Raw genomic sequence first — 21440 nt, 5'->3', positions numbered from 1 at the left:
TGGAACCTTGACCTCAAGTTCCAGCATGCAGCGTTTCTCCTCATGATCAGTTTGTTCATGCGTTTGTGGAACCCTGACCTCAAGTTTCAGCATGCGCAGTAGCTCCTTGTGCTTAGGTTCCAAATGCGCTCTTGGAACTCTGACCTCAAGTTCCAGCTTGCAGAGTTTCTCCTCGTGTTCAATTTGTTAATGCGCTCTGGGAACTCTGACCTCAAGTGCCAGCATGCGCAGTAGCTTCTCGTGTTGATTTTGTTAATGCACTCTTGGAACCTCAAGTTCCAGCATGCAGCGTTTCTCCTCTTGCTCCCAATGTGACCTATGGGATTTGGACTTCAACGCTTTCACTTGATCCCTGGTCTCTCCTTCTCATGCATGGCCTCCATCGCGGAACCCTCAGCCGTGCCTCAGTGTCATGTGTCACACTCTCTCTCGCTGTCCTTTCCCCTGCTCTCCCTCACAGCAGGACACCTTCGGGCAACTCTGCTTGGCCTCAGCACCAGTGCTGCTGCTCTGCCTCTTACCTCCAGTTTGCACTGTTGTGGACTACACGTGCCCCCCATTACCGACCCGTGTGCAAAAGGGCAGTTGGAAAGCATTGGCTGCTGGAGGAAAAATCAATAACCCTGCAGGGTCATGCTGCCCAGGTTACCCAGAGAACTCCTAACCTGTTTCCCGAGAGGAAATATTCGAATCCATTTTCCTCATTTGATACATAATTTAGCATCTGTATCTATATTCATTAAATACGGTGAAGTGCTCTGAACAAAAACAAAAGGTTATGCGGTAACAGTAGCAATGCCATTGCTGGGTGCTTTAGAAAACTTTCAAATGTATAATGGATGACACATTGCTGGTGTGGGAGAGCATTGCAACATTACATTGGGTTCAATGCAACCGTACCTACACTTTAGAAGGAATTACAGCAACATGCTCAAATCCACTGAGTACTAGGTTGGGTCGTTGCATTATCCTCAGCTAGGGTGCCTTGTTTCTGTGCTTATTAACCTGTATATTTGTATATATGTCTTATTGTGACCTTACTTGTAACTATATATGTTTTACTGTGACCATACTTGTAACCATGTAAGCCTTGCATTCTGTTACTGCTGCGCCCTGTTACCCCTGGGTTTGGTGCGCATTAGAAATAAATAAACAAACAAACAAATACAGAGGGAGGGTTTCAAGGATACATTGTGAGACTTGGGGCCCGATTCATGGAACTTTTAGCACAGTGCAAAGTGGCTTTGCGCTGGTGCAAAGTGACTTTGCGCTGGTGCAAAGTGACTTTGCACTGCAACAAACACCATGATTCACAGAGCGGTGCAAAGTGTATTTTTGCCGCAACAAACACCGTTATTCACAGAGCGGTGCAAAGTTTTATTTTTACAGTGCAAAGTGGGACTATGCACTGGTGCAAAAATGGTGCAAAGTCACTTTGCACTGAAAAAATACACTTTACACCTCTCTGTAAATCAGGGGGTTTGTTGGCAGTGCAAAGCCACTTTGCACCGCGCTAAAGGTTCCATGAATCAGGCCCTTGCAATATAAACAAGAATGACCATATGAAGGAACAGGGAGGGCATCCAGTCGTGGGAGAGAGATGACACGCCAGGTGTGCGGGTTTGCCCCAACAAAGAGGATCTACATCTTCAGGGCGGTTTTGGAGATGTTCTTCACCCTCTTTGGGGCGGGGAGTTCCAGAGGTGGGGGCAGAAATGCGGAAGCAGGAGGCAGTGCAGGGCCAGTAGGGTTGGGAGAGACTTGGGATCTGAGACCGCATGGAGAGTAGCGTGGGATAGATCCAGCCAGGCGAGGGTAACTGGGAAAGAAGTTCGTGAATACATGTAAAGACCAGAAGATGGAATTTGACACGCGCGCGGTTGCGCATGGAGATCCAGCCTGGCTGGGGGTGGTGAGCAGAGAAAGGCGAGAGGCAGGGGGGGGGGGCGGGGTCGGAAGGACATTCAAGAGTCTGTGGGTAGTAAGCGTAAAACTTCGCTTGAACAATGAAACGCTCCTTATTCAGCAGACTTTTCACAAAGTTGATAACTTGTACATTGTATTTCATTGTAAAGCAAAGATGGCGGCGCCAAAAAGAGCGTCTACAACACACAAAACTAAAAAGCCCTAGTAATCTTCCAGTCTCCGCTGCTACAGCAGCGTTCCGCAGACTCCTGTGTCCGCTGGGAGAAGCACATCTAGTCCGGCTTTTCCTTCGCATTTTAGGCCTCCTACGCCTACATTTACAATGTCGAAAGCAAAACCACAAGTACCAGAATGCAAAGAAAAAGACATAAGCAGATAAGTAACCATGCCCTGAAGATACAGGACTTGCACGAGACAACTTGAGACCACTACTCGTGCTGGCCCCTCACTAACACCATATTCTGCAAGCCTGCTCCATGCACCCCAAGTTTTGCTTTGCGCGGGCAGCCTCCTGGGGGAACCACAAGCTGCCCAGAAAACCATTCTGACCCGGTGGCCCCAAAAAGAGATACCATTGCACCACTTCCTTCCACATAAAATGCGCAGCAACGCCTAAAACACCTCACACAGCTTTGGATAATAAAGAAAGCATTAGGACTTTCTGCAAACAATATATTACTTTCAGGAACTTGAGATGATTTTAAACATGCGCCATGCTTGTGAACATCGAAACAGTCGTGTATTTGAGCAAATACAGGACTCCAGGTATGCAGAGAAAAAAGGGCATTAATGAAGAAAGGGCATTATGGGGCATGCACTCATCATCTCAAAATCAGCCTGCATCCCTTACAGGGCCCGGGTGGCATAAGTGCCTTTCAGACCTGACCGAAAAACTCACCCCCCTCGAGAGGCAAACACACCACCAGGAGCAATGACACCACCAGGGGCAAGGACACCACCAGGGGCAAGGACTCCACCAGTAGCAATGCCATCACCAGGTGCAAAGACATCACCAGGTGCAAAGACATCACCAGAAGCAGTGACATCATCTGGTGCAGTGACATCACCAGGGGCAGTGACATCACCAGGGGCAGTGACATCACCAGGATCAAGGACGCCACCAGGAGCAAGGACGCCACCAGGAGCAATGACACCACCAGGAGCAATGACATCACCAGGTGCAAAGACATCACCAGGGGCAGTGACATCACCAGGGGCAGTGACATCACCAGGAGCAATGACATCACCAGGGGCAAGGACACCACCAGGGGCAAGGACACCACCAGGTGCAAAGACATCACCAGAAGCAGTGACATCATCAGAAGCAGTGACATCATCAGGAGCAGTGACATCACCAGGGGCAGTGACATCACCTGGGGCAGTGACATCACCAGGAGCAATGACACCACCAGGAGCAATGACACCACCAGGAGCAATGACATCACCAGGAGGAATGACAACACCGGGTGCAAAGACATCACCAGAAGCAGTGACATCACCAGAAGCAGTGACATCACCAGGGGCAGTGACATCACCAGAGGCAAGGACGCCACCAGGAGCAATGACACCACCAGGAGCAATGACACCACCAGGAGGAATGACATCACCAGGTGCAGTGACATCACCAGGGGCAGTGACATCACCAGGGGCAGTGACATCACCAGGGGCAGTGACATCACCAGGGGCAAGGACGCCACCAGGAGCAATGACACCACCAGGAGGAATGACATCACCAGGTGCAAAGACATCACCAGAAGCAGTGACATCACCAGGGGCAGTGACATCACCAGGGGCAGTGACATCACCAGGGGCAGTGACATCACCAGGGGCAATGACATCACCAGGGGCAAGGACACCACCAGGGGCAGTGACATCACCAGGAGCAATGACACCATCAGGGGCAATGACACCACCAGGGGCAATGACACCACCAGGGGCAATGATACCACCAGGAGCAATGACACCACAAGGTGCAATGACATCACCGAACTGCCAACCATGGACTTCGGGAAAGAAAAACAAGAAAACAGGCCTTCTGCAGCTCGGCACCGGCGCTCTGGAATACATTCATTACCCGTATCTCTCCCACAATCCAGGGCGGGTTTTAAAGAACAGCTCTCCTGACATGGACTATGTCTGTATACAAAATAAGCAATTTTACAACAGCCTTTTTGTACTGGAGCTAGGCTTGAATGCAGGCGCAGAGCTGCAGTGGGGCGCAAACAGTGAACAGACACACCACAAGTAACATTGTGGTGCAGCGGCGAGTCAGGGGGCGCCGCAGACACTGGTGCTAAGTACTTCATTTCCCACAACCTGAATGCACACGAACATTGCCAAGTGTTGAGTCCAACAACACTGCGCTGCGGCGGTGGCATGAGAGTTTCTAGGAGGCACGCAAACCCAAGGGCAGTCACAGAAACTAATTATGGACACTTTAACTTGCGATAGTTTTGACCTGCAATGAGAAAACGTAATACTGAGTCCTGCTAACGACTTTGCATAAGCCATTAGAAAAAAATGAAAAATGCTAGTTCTGATAAGCTTACTGTTATGGCAGTGAGCCAAACTGTATAAATCCCTCCACTCTTTAGGGTATTTAAAATTTAGATGCGGGTGTTTGTAGGGTTTATTTAGGATATGCACGTGTTAAAGGCAATATGTTTTTGATGATGATTGTTAATAGATATGTAATTAACTGAACTGCAATTTTATTATGAGGTGCTACTTTTTGGAGGGAAATTGAACCGTGCAAAAATGTCTATGAATCGGGCCGTAAGGATTCTAAGCGGCTTTGCACTGCTGAAAAGTGACTTTGCACTGCCGACACAAACCCTGATTCGTGGAACTGTGCAAAGTGTATTTTTGCAATGCAAAGTCTTTTTGCACAGGCCCATCATGAGGGGGGTGCAGGAAGGGCAAACTGGCCCAGGTCTCGCACTTGGGGGCGGGGTGCCTCACAGCACATTCAACGACAGACCGTCATTCCATGCCTATAGGGGCCCAGAGAACGTGGTCTCATGGAGCCCTGGCAATGCTGAGCGACCTTAGCCGCTATTGGACAATCTTTTGGCTTGACTGCTTTATATCCCTGATAACTAGGGCGGTAGCAAGTCAAACGGGGTCATTACGACCTGGGTGCAAAGGGATACCGGGCACCAGTAATGACACCGGTGCCGGTAATCCCTTTGTGCCCTATTCAGAGGTCCCTTTGCGGGTCCCTCCCTTAACGCCTGGTTTTACCAGGCATTATGGATGGGACCCGCAAAGGGATACCGGGGTCAATAACGGTACTGCAATTTGTGGTACCGTTATTGACGCCTTCCCCTTCACATTGAGCCCTATAGGGGCTCAAATGGGAATGGCTTTCAAATATGGACTTACCGGTCCCGCAAAGGTCGGAATAGACCGGTAAATCCCCATACCACCAAGTCGGTGGTGGTACTGGTATTGGTGCTAGTCATGGCGCTAACAGCGCCATGAGTAGCACCAACCTCGGAATGAGGGCCAAAGACTCTGAGAGCTTGTATACTGTGACTGAGGTGACACATACACACGTACACACGCGCGCGTTGTGGGAGTTAGACCCGCAGGATGGCATAGATTTTACCAATCGATTACGGAACATCATTTTCAGAAGGAACAGCGTCTCCTATTAAGCTAAAGAACCAGAAAAAACATACCTGCTGCTGGCCTTCCACACCACACTCAGAATGAGTGTTGCCGAACTTCCAAAACTCTAACAGGGTGGGATGTACTCTTGCCAACCTTCCAAACCATATCAGGTTTAAGGCGCTTCTCTCCTCTTATAAAGCACACTTGAAATGGGTAAAATATAAACTTTCCATCTTCAAATGCATTATAACATGGAAAAATGAGATGCTCTGCATGAACCCACAATAACACGGAAGAGTGATATGTACTGCATCAAACCACTACAAATGAGCATTGATAAAGCCAACAGATTTGGCTTTTGTGTAGCCATGGGATAGGTATTTGGCATGCACTGCCTGAATGGTGATACTTGACCATGATACAACGGCTGCAAAATGGTGTGAACACCTGGGCAAATGATACCAGTGCTAAGCAAACGCCTATGATACCTATACACAATCCATCCAAAACTGTTGTGCTTGAGAATGCTTGTTTTTCATGACTTCAGTGCAAGGAAGAGATGCAAGGACACACACTACTTATAAATCAAGTGGCTGAAGGCACACTTGGTTAAGACACGTTCCATTACACCAGTAGCACAATTACAGCTACAATTATTATTTGTATTTCTATTATTATTATTAGGGTATTTATTGAGCACAGACCGTGCTTTGGCAAGCAACAAAGCGCTTTACAAGTCTTAGGAGAAAGTACACATTGAGGAAAGCAGAGATTCAACAGACCGGGGAGCGAAGAATGGGGGTAGGGGAGGTTAGACTGTTTGGCAGCAATGGATATGCAAGCAAACAGGGGAGCAAAAAGGAGGGAGCAGATCCCCCAGTCTCAGGATAGGTGGGGAGTTGAGCCAATAACTCTCAGAAGACTGCTTAGAAATAACACTGTAAGGCCCTCTATTGAACAAAGTTTGGTGTTACTGTTTGATAGAGATTGCTCAAAGAGTTCTCATGAGGATATGTTTTGGTTGGGAAGATGTAGGGAGTGGGTTGGTATGGCGATAGGAATTATTAGCATGTGGTAGTCAATGGGTGAGTCAATAAACAAACTACACCCACAAGCTGTGTGCTTCTCCTGATTATCTATATCTCTCCTATATGTAATCCAGTGTAATAGTTTTAGCTCATAGGTGGTGCTTAGGCACCACCTAATAACCAAAACTAATAAGGGGTGCCTCCTACCACTCTGAAACAGAGGGAAGAATCCACATATTGCATTAAGAAGACAGATATTGAAATTAGCTATAGCCTTCCACCTTTGCAGCAAATCTGAAAATGTCAAATGTGCCTACTTCAAACCTCCCAGACATCTCACCCTGTGATACACTCTGAGAACAATCAAACATGCACTGGACTAAGAATACATATATTGACAGCCCAATACCTCTGAAAGACTTATAGGGCTGTTTCAGAGTCTGTCAGTGGTTAATCAGAGCCTGCTGTGAGACTGGCAGAGTCTATCCCAACCCTGCTGACCTCTCAGAGGAACAGATCCTTTGTGAAATGCCATAATGTGTCCAGCGGTGGGGGAAGCCAGCCTGCCCCCACACTGGGCTCCACAGTGCAGAAAACTTCCCTTGGCCATGCTAATCCCTATGGCAATTCCCACCCAGTTCTTGCCTACTCCCACCCAAAACACCTTCTCATTGGAATTCTTTGAGCTAACTTCATTCAAGCCTTATCATCAAACTTTGCCCTCAAAGTGTCTGCGAGTGGTTTCTCAAACAAGTCTTCTGAGAGGTAATGACTAATTGAAGTTGTAAACACGCTACTGCTGTAATACAAATGTCTTGACCAGGTCTGTCTTCAGCCACTTAATGTTAAAGCACCACGTGTCTTTCACTGAAGTCCTGTTAAAAACAAGCATTGGCAAAGCCAACAGTTTTGGCTTGTGCATAAGTATTAGGCATTTACCAGGCACTGCTATTAGATGCTCAGGTACTCAAACCAGTTTGCACCTGCTACCATCAACGGGCAGTGAATACCAATACAGCAGTGCCTTTCCCATTCCTACACAAACGCCCAAACTGTTAGCATTACCAATGCTTGTTTTGCTCTGCCCTTGATTTACAGGACCATGCATCAAGGGTAAAGCAAATATACTACTTAGCTAAACTGAACCACATTGAATATAGGTTGGTCTAGTCAGTAATAACATTTATGGTGCATAGTCAGCCTGAACATACTTTCTTTTACTGGCTGGGAATTTTTATATGGTAATAATGGCATATATTGGTGCAGCCTGAATGGACATACATGGGAACAACCAGCACGAATATATTTTTATATTAGCATATGTTGTGTGGAAAAACGGGATGACATGTATTGGAAAATGTTCCTGTGCATGGTTGGTGACTTGTACCTATTGTTTTTTTTTCATTTTCTTCCGTACAAAACCAATTGCAAACTGTAAGGATTTCTAGGCAATTTTGCAAAGAAAGTGCCGTAAAATGCATAATTGTAACACAATGTTTCAAACATTTTCTTGGTGGTGAGACACCCCTCAAATTCCCCTTCTTTGGTTTGGTCTACCTCCCTGAGCTTTGTCGATTAATAATTGATGCAAACATTTAAGCCTCTTCAGTTCAGAAATTCACCAGCCCTCACTTTACATCATCTATCTGTCACTGTTTATGTTGTGTGTTTTAATGTGCACACAGGTGAAGGATGCTCCTTAATGCTGGCATGATGCACCACATGCCATCATACCATCCTATATATCTTTATGCATATGATACAAAAGTTAGTCTGGCATAAACCTTTCTTCAGTACAGAGATCTAACTTTGCTGTAGTTGATTTGCAGTTGTAATAATTACCCATTTTTGGGTTCCTCCACATAAACTTAAGGGGAGATTTCTCGCGTCTCCTGTTTGCGGTGGTGCTGCCGCTGGACCAGTGCAAAAAATGGTAAGGGGGCCTCACCCAATTTTTCCCCCGGGCTTTACCACACCTTGTGACAGCCCTGGCGGGGCAGTTGTTTGCAACTTCACTTGCATGCAAAGACAAATGTTCTGCTCGTGGCGTGCCACGGCCCGAGCCACGCGCCTGCGCATAGGACTCCAGACACTGCCCGGGCGAGAAACAAACTGCACATGCCCCCGTCCAGTCACAGTGCTGCTGACTACTGCCGTCGAAGCGAGCACGGAGCATGAGCAAGCAGGCTGACTGAAGCAGCGATGCTGCATTTTGAATCTCAGGCTGGGCAGGGACAGTCACATCATATTTGCTTTTGCAGCAGCGACCAGCTAAATTCAAATGGTTGCAGTCTCACTTGCTGGGCTGTCTGGTGTGGGCGGAGGTAGCCCTGCAGCAGGATTCTGGTGTGGACAGAGTTAGCCCTGCAGCAGGGGTTCTGGTGTGGGCAGGGGTATGCCTGTAGCAGGGATTCGGGTGTGGGCAGAGGTCAGTGGTTGTTGATTTGATAGGTGGACAAGTGTTTAATTTGACTCCACCTTTAAAAATATAGAAACTGCTTTTTCTTTCTTCCACATTTGCGTATGTGTCTCCCGGCTTTCTCTGTCCCAGTTTTCTTCTATCCAGCCTCTTGTTCTCACGCGCCTCTGCTTATGGGTGGGGTGATGGGTCGGGTCGGCTGCCTGAAAGGCGAACAGTCGTACTCGTACCGTAACTGACACTGGCCCCATGCCACATCAGGGACCGGGTCACGGTGACCTGGCCACCCTGCAGCTACCTTAAAACGCAATAGGGTTACTGCAGCACAGTGTGGGCATTAGGGGAGGTGTGGTACTCCGATTATTACTGAACAGCTTAGCACTGGCCACTGGCTTGAGAGGTGCTCTGTGTGTCTTTTCAGCACCTGTGAAACTGCCAAGGCAGAGAGGCTGGCAATCTCACAGCAGCGCACTGGTTTGCACCCCTTACATTCTTTGTGTGCACGTGCACCACCTGTCAAAAGGCTGCCGCCAGCCCCTAACTGATGTGCATGCATAAAGGGGGCCTAGAAAATGTCCAGGCTTTGAAGGCTCAGAACCGCCCATGTCTCTTGTTCTAACCATTAATGGTCAACAATGGGACTCGCCAATGGGGAACATTTGGGAGACAATTGGAGGTTACCTAGCTTTGTAATCAAGGTACATTGGTGGAAGGGAAGTTCTAGCTGGAGGGATGTTGAAAAGAATACATTTTAGGGCTAGGACCACTTTTTAAATATCTTAAATGGGGAAAGTGAACAGAGGCACGTGTGTTCTGCAACCTGGCAGAGCAGCCACCCTTAATCCGAAGCTTACCGCGCTACGCAGGGCAATGTTTCACTGTAGCATGTAAGCTTTCCCAGGCTATGTCACACTTTCTCGACAGTAGTAAGGAATTGCTCCGTGGATAAATGCCTGACAGTGGCACTAAACCATTCCTTGCCTGAATGGAAGATTCTAGGAGTGCCCTCGCAATGCTACCTACATCCAGTCCAGACTAAGCCAATCCTTAGAACGCTGGCATTCCTCTGATTTTGGGGTTCAGCATGTGCTGGGTTTGTCACCTCTGCTGAAAGAGCAATAGTTCATTAATTACATGCTCCTATTTCCTGTAATGACATGAAGCACATTCGGGTGCTCTCATTGTAGCCTCTTTCACAAGCACAGTTTCACCCGAGTGCCTAGATGTGGGGAAGTCGCCTCTGGGGGCTACATAGGTAGGTTCTCATGCTGTGTAACATTTACTCTCTGTGGATTACCCTGCATTCCTGTGGAGGCGCTCCCTTTGTCTTCCTATATTACCTCTCACAGTTTTGGGTGTTCATGCAGACTGGACTAAACAAGGCAGGACAGATCTGCCCCCTCATCCCCAATGTGCTCTGGCTCTCTCTGCCACCATTTGAATTTGCTTTCAAATATTAAAGCAGATAGTGGGGTGACCGTGCATTTTAAGCAGTCGTTACTCTGCTATGACACACAAAAGTATAGTATAGTGTATGTTTCTTGACCTTGATTCGAGCTTCAGCTTCGTTCCTGTATGTGGTCATGGCTCTCCTTGGTCGGTGACTACAATCAGGGTTGGATTGGCCCCGTGGCCGGGCCGAAATCGTCCCTGGGGAGTGGGGGCCGGTTTCTGGCCATGCCTGGGCTGGTTGGAAGAAAACAAAATTGAAAAAAAATATTGTTTTTTTTAAAAAAAATCTTTTTTTTTTTAAAAAGCTTTTCATCCTTCTTAGGTCAATAAATGAGTACCAACACAGGTTGGGTGATATTGTATGTATATGTGTTCTATAAAAAAGAGCTTAAGGGTAAGTGCTATACAAGAAGATATTATCATTTGGCCTTGGACGTCTGCTTGGATTTACAGTGATTTAGTGTATTTAGGAACAATGCTATTTGATGCCACTTCCTGTTTTGTCAAGGGGTGAAAGGTCGTGTTTCATCACTTCCCGGGATGTCACTTTGGGGTGGGGTCAAATGACATCACTTCCGGTAATGTCATCAGAGGTCAAGGGTCGCGAGGCGAGGGGTGGTCCACTTTTTTGAGGCAAGGGGTGGGCCACTTTTTTTTGGGTGACCGGGCCTATTTCTTGTCCCAGTCCGACCCTGACTGCAATATACTTTATCCCATGTGCAATTCACATGTGCTCTGATTAAAAACATGCCGCTGTTGCAAACGTGATCAACCTTTGGCACTCGAAACACCGGTGTTTCTGCTGTGGGTATTATCATGTTAAAACTCTCACTGTTCTGTCTTTTGCATTGCTTGCACCTGCAATTGCACAGATGAGCTGGGTGTCTGTCTTGAGCACCTCGCCAGTATCCACATTACACATTAGACTCAATCATGTTTGTGTGGCAATACACACAAAGATGTAATGGATCTCGTTGACATACAAACAATAGCAACAGAATTTAACATGCGTACAGAGCGCGCAAAAGAAATTTGGTTTTTGAACAAGTGTGCGTGATCGTCACTCACTACAAATAAATTGACAGTTCATTTTACTCTGTGGTTTGTGGCTGTAGCAAGGTCCCCAGGGTGTCCCCTGTCTCCTCCCCCCGTCAGATTTTGTGCGTCTCCTACTTCCCTGGACATGCACACAGGTACAACAAGAGGCACGCAGGCACGAGGGGGGGCAGAGCACGTTAACAGGTAGGAGGGGACAAAGACAAGCAACAAATACACAAAAGAAACATTGCCACAAACCGGCCAAAGAAGGCTGCGCCCGAAGTGATCTACTTCCTCCTGTTAGGCCGTCACAAGGGGATCACGGTCACAAAGCTTAAAGGTAAACACGTGGTCCACGTGCACGAGACACGGCACATGGACAGCTAAAAAAAGATATTGATGACTTTAGGGGGGCTCTTTACTAAAAAAAATAGAACGTTTCTTTGAGGGGGTGGTGTGTGTGTTCAACATGGAGGGATGGTGGGGGAAGGGGGCACCAGCCAGACTTCAGAAATGTAAACTGAATGTGTTTCAGACGGCACACTGCTGCACATCTGCCAGATGTGCAGGTCTTTGAGCAAATGCTCAGCGTGTCTGCCAGCAGCCTATTCCACGTCTGGAAAAAAAACTGCATTTTTTCCATTGTATTGACCGAAAACATGTGACAGCCGCCCCCGAAATCGGTACACTTATGTCACTCACGGTATGTGTATCGGTCTGAAGGCCACGTGCATGGCTTGCGAGGAGGCAGGTACGCAACTCCCAAGCAACCTTCTCAGTCACAACCTCCGAAGACAGGCCACCGCCAGGGTAACCTCATTGCAGACTCGAGCGGGTGGGGTACGGGTCCCTGTGCGCCTGGGGCGCTTCCCGGGGACTCAACCCCGATACCATTAAAGGGAGAAAGCGTAGTCTGATGTAAGCTGCCTCGGCAAGCAGCAGAACACCACGGCTCTTACAGCCTCAGTGGTGATGTTAAAACAGGCGGTATTTCGGCCGATTTTCTGGCGGCTGCGGTACAGATTTGCCAATTTCATAAAACATTTGGCATGTTTTCACTTATTCTGGCTCTCCGGTTGTATCATCAAAAACGGGACACTAAATTAATGGACAGGGCAGAATTTTTAGCGATACATTTTAACTGGTCAAAACTCAAAATCCGTGTTTGGAGGAAAATGTTTGCCTCTCCACAATGTATCCCTTTAGCGGCTATAAGGCTTGAATTGGGTCTGCTGTCGCTCCAGGCGCGTTCTAGTTGGAGGCGGCTACGATTGCATGGGAAAATCTTGTCACCTCCTTCTGGGAGTATGTTTGTTGGGCTTCAGGAGGAATTACTATGCAAAACTGCAAAGGAGTTACTCCTATGGCATTCACGCTCTGACACGCTGTTAAGAGGGATTGGCTCATCAGAGGAGGGGCTGTTTTTTAGGCCCCGGTGGTACAACAAAAAATAAATGCTTTCAGGCAGATTGCATCACGAACAGGAAACTATTGATGGCATATTGTGTGTTTGAGCATTTTATATGGGATGTGAAAGCTTTTCACACTGCCACGCCTTATTTGATTAAGCAAACATCATGTGATTTTAGGAAATCAATTTTAAGATGTAAACGAAAATGTATATCCGACTTAAGTTTGCGTGCGGGTGAGTTGAAGGATGAGAGAACCTGCCGCCACTGTAACAATTCCGTCAAAACATTGAGGCACTTATTAATTGAATGTCCACCACTGTCCCAAACTCGTAAGCAACGGTTTTGTAAATGTGTGTGGAATGTGGATTGTTTAATGTTACTGGAATTTTGGAAATTTATTTAAAAATTTGAATGAAATTTCTTTCAGTTTTGCGGTTATTAGATTTTTAAATTCTCTGCGTTGTAATTGTTGATAGTGCTTAGCTTGTGTGTATGGACCTATATGTTTGCGTACATTTACATTCATTATGGATCATTTACTGTGATTATTGCTGGTTTTAAACATTTTAACTGTTGAATATATATATATATATATATATATTCTAGGATGTTTATATGTGAAAAGTTTTTTTTTTAAACGATAAAACATTAAATGAATTCAATAAATAAATCAGACACTTTAGATTACATTGTATTACATTACAGTCAAAAGCCATTTCTTCGATCGAGAATTAGGAAGGGGTTGGGAAAGGGGGCTCTCCAGCTTCTGTGTAATGCATTAAGGGGTCAGGTTTGACCCTCCTTTGCATTAGAAAGGTTAAGTGCAGGAGCAGCGTGGTCCCCTATTGTCCCTTTACCACACTTATAATGAGGGAAACGGAAAAATAAATAAAAAATGGAGGTAGTGCTGTAATGGTGATGCTGTAAAGGGTGGTGAAACTTTAGGCTATCACTAGCGCTAACGCGACCTACTGCCACGTGCAAACAATCTAAACATCTCACTGGGCCTAAACATCACTTTATAGCCTAGCCCACCATTTCTCTATACATCTGCCTGCTTGGAGAGGGGGTTACATTTCTGTCTCTTTTTCCACTGTGCCTCCAAAAGCCACTTGCTTGTGTGCCAACATTACAGCATGAACTCCTATAGCATCCGCAAAACAAAAGAGGTGATGGCTAGAAGGTTTGGATTTAATCTTAACCTCTGGCATTGCTGCGGGCAACCCTCCAGACCATCCTTCTTTGCCTGCCAAGCCATTGCAAAAGGGGAAAGACCCTGCTGGGCCTAGAGGCCCAAGCTATTCCTCACTGATGACACCCAATGGGGCCGAACAATGTCTGCGGATGCTTGTGGTCTCGTGCAGAAGGGATGTGGCATAGTAGTTCGGGCTGGACTGCCCTTTTTGGGGTGGCACCACGTCTGATATGCATATGGTCTTTCCCCTTTCTGTAATGGCTTGGCAGGCTAAAAAACGATGGTTTGGAGGGTTGCCCAGAGCAATGCCAGTGGTTATGATTCATTCAAAACCTTCCAGCCATCACCTTTTGTTTTGCTCCTATGGCATTAGCCAGCTTTTTTACACCAGAAAAAAGTAGGCAGATGCCATAGGAATACATTGTCAATGTCAGGCAGTGGTTTTTACTCAATTTGATTGTGAAGTGCAAAAGTGGGGTGCAGAGACCTTCTGCACTATTTTACGCCTCCAGTGATCGAAGTGAGCGGTAACGGTCGGGAGCGGTGTTCCACTACTTTTATTTTTTCTGTTTACCATTCCTCTACTTTTTAGGACCATTTTCACCATTCTATATAGAGGATTTGTCCATTCATGTCCTTGTGCAAGTGTAACGCTGTAATCAGAGCCCTAGTTACTAGTCACTTGGACTATTGCAATGCGTCGGCCGCAACACCTTGTCACATGTTGCACTATGCTTCCGCTTACGCTCTTCCCTGCCGAGACCACAGTTCCACTACTTTGTTCTGTGCACTTCTACCACTGTACACCTCCCTTTTGCACTTAACAGTCCAAATGACGAAAAGTACACAGAGGGGATCTACTGGTAAGCATAACGGTTCCCCTCCACAAACTCTGGACGTAACTGGAAGGCACAAATGCCTTGAATCAGGCTGTAACACCTTGCATTCAGGCCATGGCTCATTTTCAGTCATTTGCATGGTGGGAAGGGGCGGAACACAACTTGCATTTCTGCCGCCACCTTTCCTCTGGCCATACAAATGCTCCAGCATATGCTGGCGATTACTATGGGGTCCTCCAACTTTATGCACCAGCATAAAGCAGGCGAAACTCATAAGGTTCATTGCACACGCTGCCTACCATGCTCACATGGCAGGCAGTGTGTACAATTAGTGAAACCCTGCTTGACATTAAAGTCTGGCAAGCGGTGCTCACAATCAAAAGTAAACGCTGCCTGACATTGCCAGGCAGCGTTTACTCACTTTGCACTGTGGAGTTCAAATGTTAAATGTTAAAGGTATTTGTACTGTGCACCGTCACCAACGGAGTTGGTCCCCAGGCGCTCTGGCGGATCTGTAAATGAGAAGGTGGGATGGGTTAGTAGGTGAAGCGGGAGTAGGATAGTGATAGGAGTGGTGTTCTGTTGGCAGCTTCAACTCGGTATACACCGGGTGCTGAGCTTTGGTGCGAGCATTTTATCAATGCCAGTCCTTGTGTGCTGTTGGTGTTGCTTATGTGTTGTTGCGGTGTTGTGAAGTGCGTGCGGGTTGTTGTGCGAGAGATGCTTGTGTTGAGATTTTTGAGTGAGATATGTTTGCAGAAATGCTGAGTTATTTCGTTAGAGGGGGGGCTGTGCCTCTCTAAGAACAGTGAGCAAGGGGTCCCCGTCTGGATTCCCCTGGTAACTTAGGGTGAGACCCAAAGTTACTTAATATGCAAAACAATGGGGGTTCTGTGAATCCCTCTCCCAGCAGGAACACAGCCCATTCACCTGTTCTTGGGTGGATGGCCCCTGGAAAGACTCTAAGTCTCTAGCTCACTGTCCCTTTCATAGAGGAGAAATGTCCCTGCATATCAGCCTTTGTCCTGCCCAGAAGCAGTCCAGCACTGAAATGCTAGGCAATTCTCCTCAGAACAACATTCCCAACAGCAACCCCAACCCCATACACGTGTTTTAGCCATCATCAGTGAGGTGGAGCTGTTCCCCTCTAAGAACAGTGAGCAAGGGGTCCACATCCGGATTCCCCTGGTAAATTAGGGTGAGACCCAAAGTTACTTAATATGCAAAACAATGGGGGTTCTGGGAATCCCTCTCCCAGCAGGAACACAGCCCATTGACCTGTTCTTGGGTGGATGGCCCCTGGAAAGACTCTAAGTCTCTAGCTCACTGTCCCTTTCATAGAGGAGAAATGTCCCTGCATATCAGTCTTTGTCCTGCCCTGGGGCAGTCCGGCACCGAAATGCTAGGCCATTTTCCTCTGAACAAGAGTACCAACAGCAACCCCATGCACATGTTTCAGCCTTGTTGGGCATCATGTGCATCAAATGTGAAGGGCAAAGGGAGGCGTACAAGGAGGTACACCGCATTTTGCCCTTTACATTTGCACCCCGTAGTGCAAATTACCAACATTTGGCAGGGGCGACCTACTTACGTTTAAGTGTCAACGCCGCCAAATTACACTTCCGAGCAAAATGAGCTCCTATGAGTTTGTCATCAGGCTGTCAAAACAAAAACCGAGCTCGAGACTGTGCGGCGTGCGTGTTGCTAGAGGGTACTATAGCCAAAGATGGCCCTAGCAAAGCCTGCAACCCTCCACCTCTCCGGGGAGGTAAATTGCCCCAGGCCCCGTGCCATACAGAGTATGACACGATGGAGGGCCTGGGGGGTTAGGCGCAGGGTGGGGGAGAAGAACGGCGGGAAACAAAGAGGGAGGGGCAGCCAAAGCGGCACCCCCACCCTTGGTGCTGCCAGGGGAACGCACCAAAAGGTGTGAAGGAACCAGCAGGGGGGGGCAGGAAGAAGCCCGGCCCCCAGCAACACATCAAAGGGGACAAGGAGGATAAATACCCCAGTAAAACCCAAGGAGGCACAAACAGGTCCGGAGCTCACCTCACTCGGGTAGGCTCCCCGGACCTGGGAAAGGGGGAAAAGGAAACGTTTTACCACCCAACCCACCCGGCAAAAGAAGAAGGAACAGGATCAAGAGCGCCAAGTACTCTTCATCGGTACATGGTAGAAGAAAAGGTCGTAGGCGGCGGCACGTGTCCAGGAAGGGATGCCACAGGGCAACGAAAACTAGCCTAAGGGAAGGCTCGGCATCCATAACCCTGGACACGAGGTGCCCAAAAGCGATTGATAAGGATGTTGGCTGTCATGATTATTGTGTGGCATTATTTCTGTAGAAAATAAAAAGGCCTACGGCCACAATTTTTCCACAAAGCAAGAATATGGTCTGTACTATCATTTCATTATCACAGGTGACAGTTTCAGGTACAAGAGCAGGGGGGGGAGCCCACACTACTCAGCCTAACATTTTCACCCCGGCTCTCACGTGCGGCTGCCAGGGCTCTGCCCGGGGCCCCCCTGGCACAAGTCACTTGAGCGGCGCATTATGGGCTCGTCTGTAGACACGAGGAGAGAGCACTCATGAATTCCGAGCTGTGCTCGCGTCACCTTTTCACGCCACTGTCTGGGTTTCTTTGAGTTGGTATCACGTGCTCTCTATTTCACTTTGAACGTTCCCGTGAATCATCACAATGAAGGGGTTTGCATAACACTATCAGAAAATCCTCTGCAGCCAACGGTGCATCCCTGAAGTTAGCTAGACCCAGGCCCGGGGTCACAGCACAGGAGAGTAATTGCACAAAGACAGAGCTGGAGATCAGGTGGGACTCATTGTGAAGCATGTAAGAGCAGGCGAGATGGTCCTGCCGGTCTCTAGGTGTGCGTCCATATGTTACGCATGCTCGGTGGCGTCGCCAGGAATCACATTTAGGAGGGGCACAGAGGGGGCCAAAGACAAAAGTAGGGGGAGAACATGGTCACTGCTCGTCTTAGGTAGGGGGCATAAGGGGGGCACAGGCCCCCCTAGCGACGCCACTGCGCATGCCACTATTCATGTATGTATTAACTGTGTGGACCTTGCATAGATAGATATATAAATAAATACATGACTACGGGTGGTATGAACTTATTATTGTCTAACATGTGTATCTGAGTCGGACTGTAGGAATACATGCGTGTATATAGCGACCCATGCAAGTAAACCTGTATGTACTTGTATGTCTATGGCTCTGTCCATGTGTAAAACGCATTTATCCATTTGCAGATCTAGCTAAGCATCCATACATGCAAACGTGTGTGTACGTGTATTATCACAGCTATGTGGGGGGCGCATGAATCTATGCAAGGATCTGCGTAGCCACGTATCCGCGTATCTATCAATGCCTTCATTCACCTGTGTATCCACGCATGCACCTATGTGCGTATCCCACCTAAAGACACGTGCACAGGTGAGCCAGGAAGGCTCTGGAAGGAACTCCTTTCCAGTTGGGAGCCGAAGCGCCCCGGCTCCAAGCAGCGTCCCCTCTCCCGCCCTGCGAGTACGACCACCCAATTCATCCTGCCCCCCTCCCGCCCCCTCACTCCCAATAAATGTCGAGGCGCTCTGGAGCCTTGCAGCCCTGCCAGCCCCGCACCCGGCCCTTCTCCTCACCAGATGGCCATGCGCCCCTTGGGGTACTCCTGTCGCTCCAGCGCCCCCAGGAGGTAGGGGAGAGTGTGCGCCGAATTCCGGACCAGCAGGGCGACCAGCACGGTGGGCCTCTGGGGCTCGGACTCCGGAAAGAACCCGTAGTCCACGGCCCGGCAGCCCCCCAGGCACAGGGCGAGCAGCAGGAGCCGAGGGGCGGCGGGGGCCATGGTCCGTGCGGGGGACAAGAGCCTGTGTGTGCCGGCCGGGAGAGCCGCACTCTGTGCAGAGAAGTTCTGCAGGAGGAGGGCTGGGGCGGTAACCTGAGGCCCCCACCTCCTCCGAGGGAGGGGGCAGGCTCTGCACGAGGGGCAGCTGGGAGCGAGCTGACAGGGGCTGCGGGAGTGGGGGCCAATGCCAGGGGGGAGAGTAACCTGAGACCGGCCACCGGTGAGAAGGTAGTCCCTGTCAGGGGAGGGCGGGCGAGTGGGGATGGAGAGTGTAGCGGGGAGGGCGATGCCAAGTGGGGGAGGGGAGGGAGGGCTGCAGGGGCTCGCAGAGTTAGGGGGATGGCAGCGGTGGGAGAGCGAACGAGTCAAGTGCGGGACTTGGTGGGATGGGGCGAAGACATGATTTACAAAAACAATGTTGACAATTTACAATTCCCCCCCCCCCTTCATTTTTTTAGGGGCTTTCATTTTGCTTCACCAGACGTGTTCAGCGAGCAACAGTCATTTATGAGAACCCCGATTTACAGCGCCCGGATCTGGGGATACAATCTTTTTCACGTGCTTTGTAGAGATACAATACACACAACTATGCCACCAGCCTGGACTGTTGGTGGGGGTGGGGAGAACAGAGCAATCTGTTAACTGTTAAACAATTTACCCTCATTTGTTTTGAAATGGCATTCCTCCCGCTTCACCGCACACCTTGCAACGAATGTCCAATTGCATTTGTGCACCAAATCAAATATGCATATTTGTTTATGCATGTGTGTAAAACAAAAAAACAAAAAAAAGGCTTATTTGGAGGGGCTTATAGTGCATAGAAAGTCAAGGGGTAATAATGCCTTTTGTACACCCATTCTTTGCAGTGAGGGCGAGGTTACACTGCTTGGTGGCGGAGAGGCGGGGGGGGGAGGCAGGCAGGATGTAACAATATAACCACATTTCCCCTGCCTCCCTTTGCTTTTTCAATTTCTGGCATTTCGCCCTATACGTTTTTGGTAAAAAAAAAATGTAAACTGACGTAACCGCCCCCAGGCTCCCCACCCGTCCCCTCCCCCCGCTCGGTGTCTACATTCTCCCTTGCATCTACTAGCAGGGCGGCAGGTTATGGTTGCCAGCTGGCCCGACTAACTGACTTACTGGGGCGCTCGCTGCTCCCCGGCAATGCAACTGACTTACTGGGGCGCTCGCTGCTCCCCGGCAATGCTTTTACCCTTTCATTCTGGGCACCCCTTGCTATCTTGCTATCTTTGCCGCTCGCCACACAGCATGCCCTTCATAGTTGGTTCGGATTTCTAATATGCATTCATAGGGCGGACTACCCTACCCGAGCCCGGGTGGGACTGGGGCATACAATTGTCTCGGGCACCAATGAAAAAGTGTCCCACAGTTGCAAATGGCTATTCACTCCTTTTGTGACGCTGTTGAAAAGTAACCAAGGGGGAGTTTTTTGATGACATGTGATGCAAATTCTGCAATTTAAAGAATAGGTATTCAGCAACACTTGTCAAAACTACTAGCCGTACAGTGAAGGTACTCATCCAACTGGGCCACATTGGCCAAAAACGTTGCCCACCTTGACCCAAAAAATGACCCATACTCGCATTTAGCGTTTTTGACCCTATTGCTCTATAGGCCAGTCCGATCCTGACCCGAGAGGACCTCTTGGCGCTGTAGTGACCCACATTTTAATTTATTGTAGGATTGGGGGGGTACATAATGTGATTATTACACAAGTGGATTAAGTGTTGTTGGAGTGGGCCTCTGTTGTGGTCTAGCCGGGAATAGATTTGAGTTATATTTTGGCAGTACCGTGCTAGCGGCTAAAGTAAGCAGCATATTTAGGAATGCAGTTTCATGCAGTCATCTGTTTGTGGGAAAAGTTATATGACTTCTCATTTAATTGCCTTTTTAAAAGCAAAACTACTCCGTTATTACTTTGCCTACAATTCAAGGATGTGGCCCGCTATTCTAACCTGTCGTGCGGCGACGCCAATACATGATCGTCAATTTTTTAATGGCGATTACGCAAGCCACAATTTGCAAAGCTAGAAAAACAATCAGATTACAAGCAATAAAGTGGGGTCTGGCCCCGACCACTTCCTCATCATCGTGTCAATGACCGGTCTGTATTACGAATAACCGAACTTTTGTTCCAATCAACAGCATGGCAGTGTAAAAAAGGGGTGTCGTACTCCATCGGACAACAGACCGGAGTGGATGCAAAAGCACCTTCGCTGGGCACACCTTTGGATCTATGAAAATTGTCAACATATGAACAGACGCTGTTAGTGCAGGCAAAGCGAGCCAGGCTGACCCCACACAGGTGGGTTCAAAGTGGATTTCTCTCCAGAAAAATAAAAACAATTAGGCAGAAAACAATGGGTAAAAGCCATTCACTTTAAAAACATTTCTGTATGGGAGCACATTACATATTTCAGTGCTTCAAATGCCAGGTCTCCAACTGAAAGCAGGGCTATTTCACTACAGCAAATCATGGATGTGCCTATCAGAATAATGTGCCACCTCATAGGAACAAAGCCTGTCTGAGGCCTGGCACCTCTCTACATCCAGCTTTCTCTCCCGAAATACCTCACAGCCAGAGTCCTTCAGTCTTCTGGCTCCAACTCTCTGCATATCAAACGTTTCTCCAAG

The 21440-nt window shown here is 48.3% G+C and overlaps 1 protein-coding gene across 1 annotated transcript in view; it reads right to left on the bottom strand.

The window, feature by feature from the left end:
* COLGALT2 (collagen beta(1-O)galactosyltransferase 2) overlaps positions 1–19024 on the bottom strand; it is a 338526-nt gene extending 319502 nt beyond the window's left edge. Inside the window, exon 1 of the mRNA XM_069641072.1 lies at positions 18580–19024. Within this exon, the coding sequence (XP_069497173.1) occupies positions 18580–18785 (206 nt within the window). The 5' untranslated portion in view covers positions 18786–19024. The remainder of the gene's footprint in view (positions 1–18579) is intronic.
* Positions 19025–21440: the final 2416 nt, after the last annotated feature.

Source organism: Ambystoma mexicanum, chromosome 1q, assembly GCF_040938575.1.
Source record: "Ambystoma mexicanum isolate Mex_15411 chromosome 1q, UKY_AmexF1_1, whole genome shotgun sequence".
Classification (NCBI taxonomy): domain Eukaryota; kingdom Metazoa; phylum Chordata; class Amphibia; order Caudata; family Ambystomatidae; genus Ambystoma; species Ambystoma mexicanum.
The sequence above is the reverse complement of the archived record's forward strand: the minus strand, read 5'-3'. Positions and strand labels throughout refer to the sequence as shown.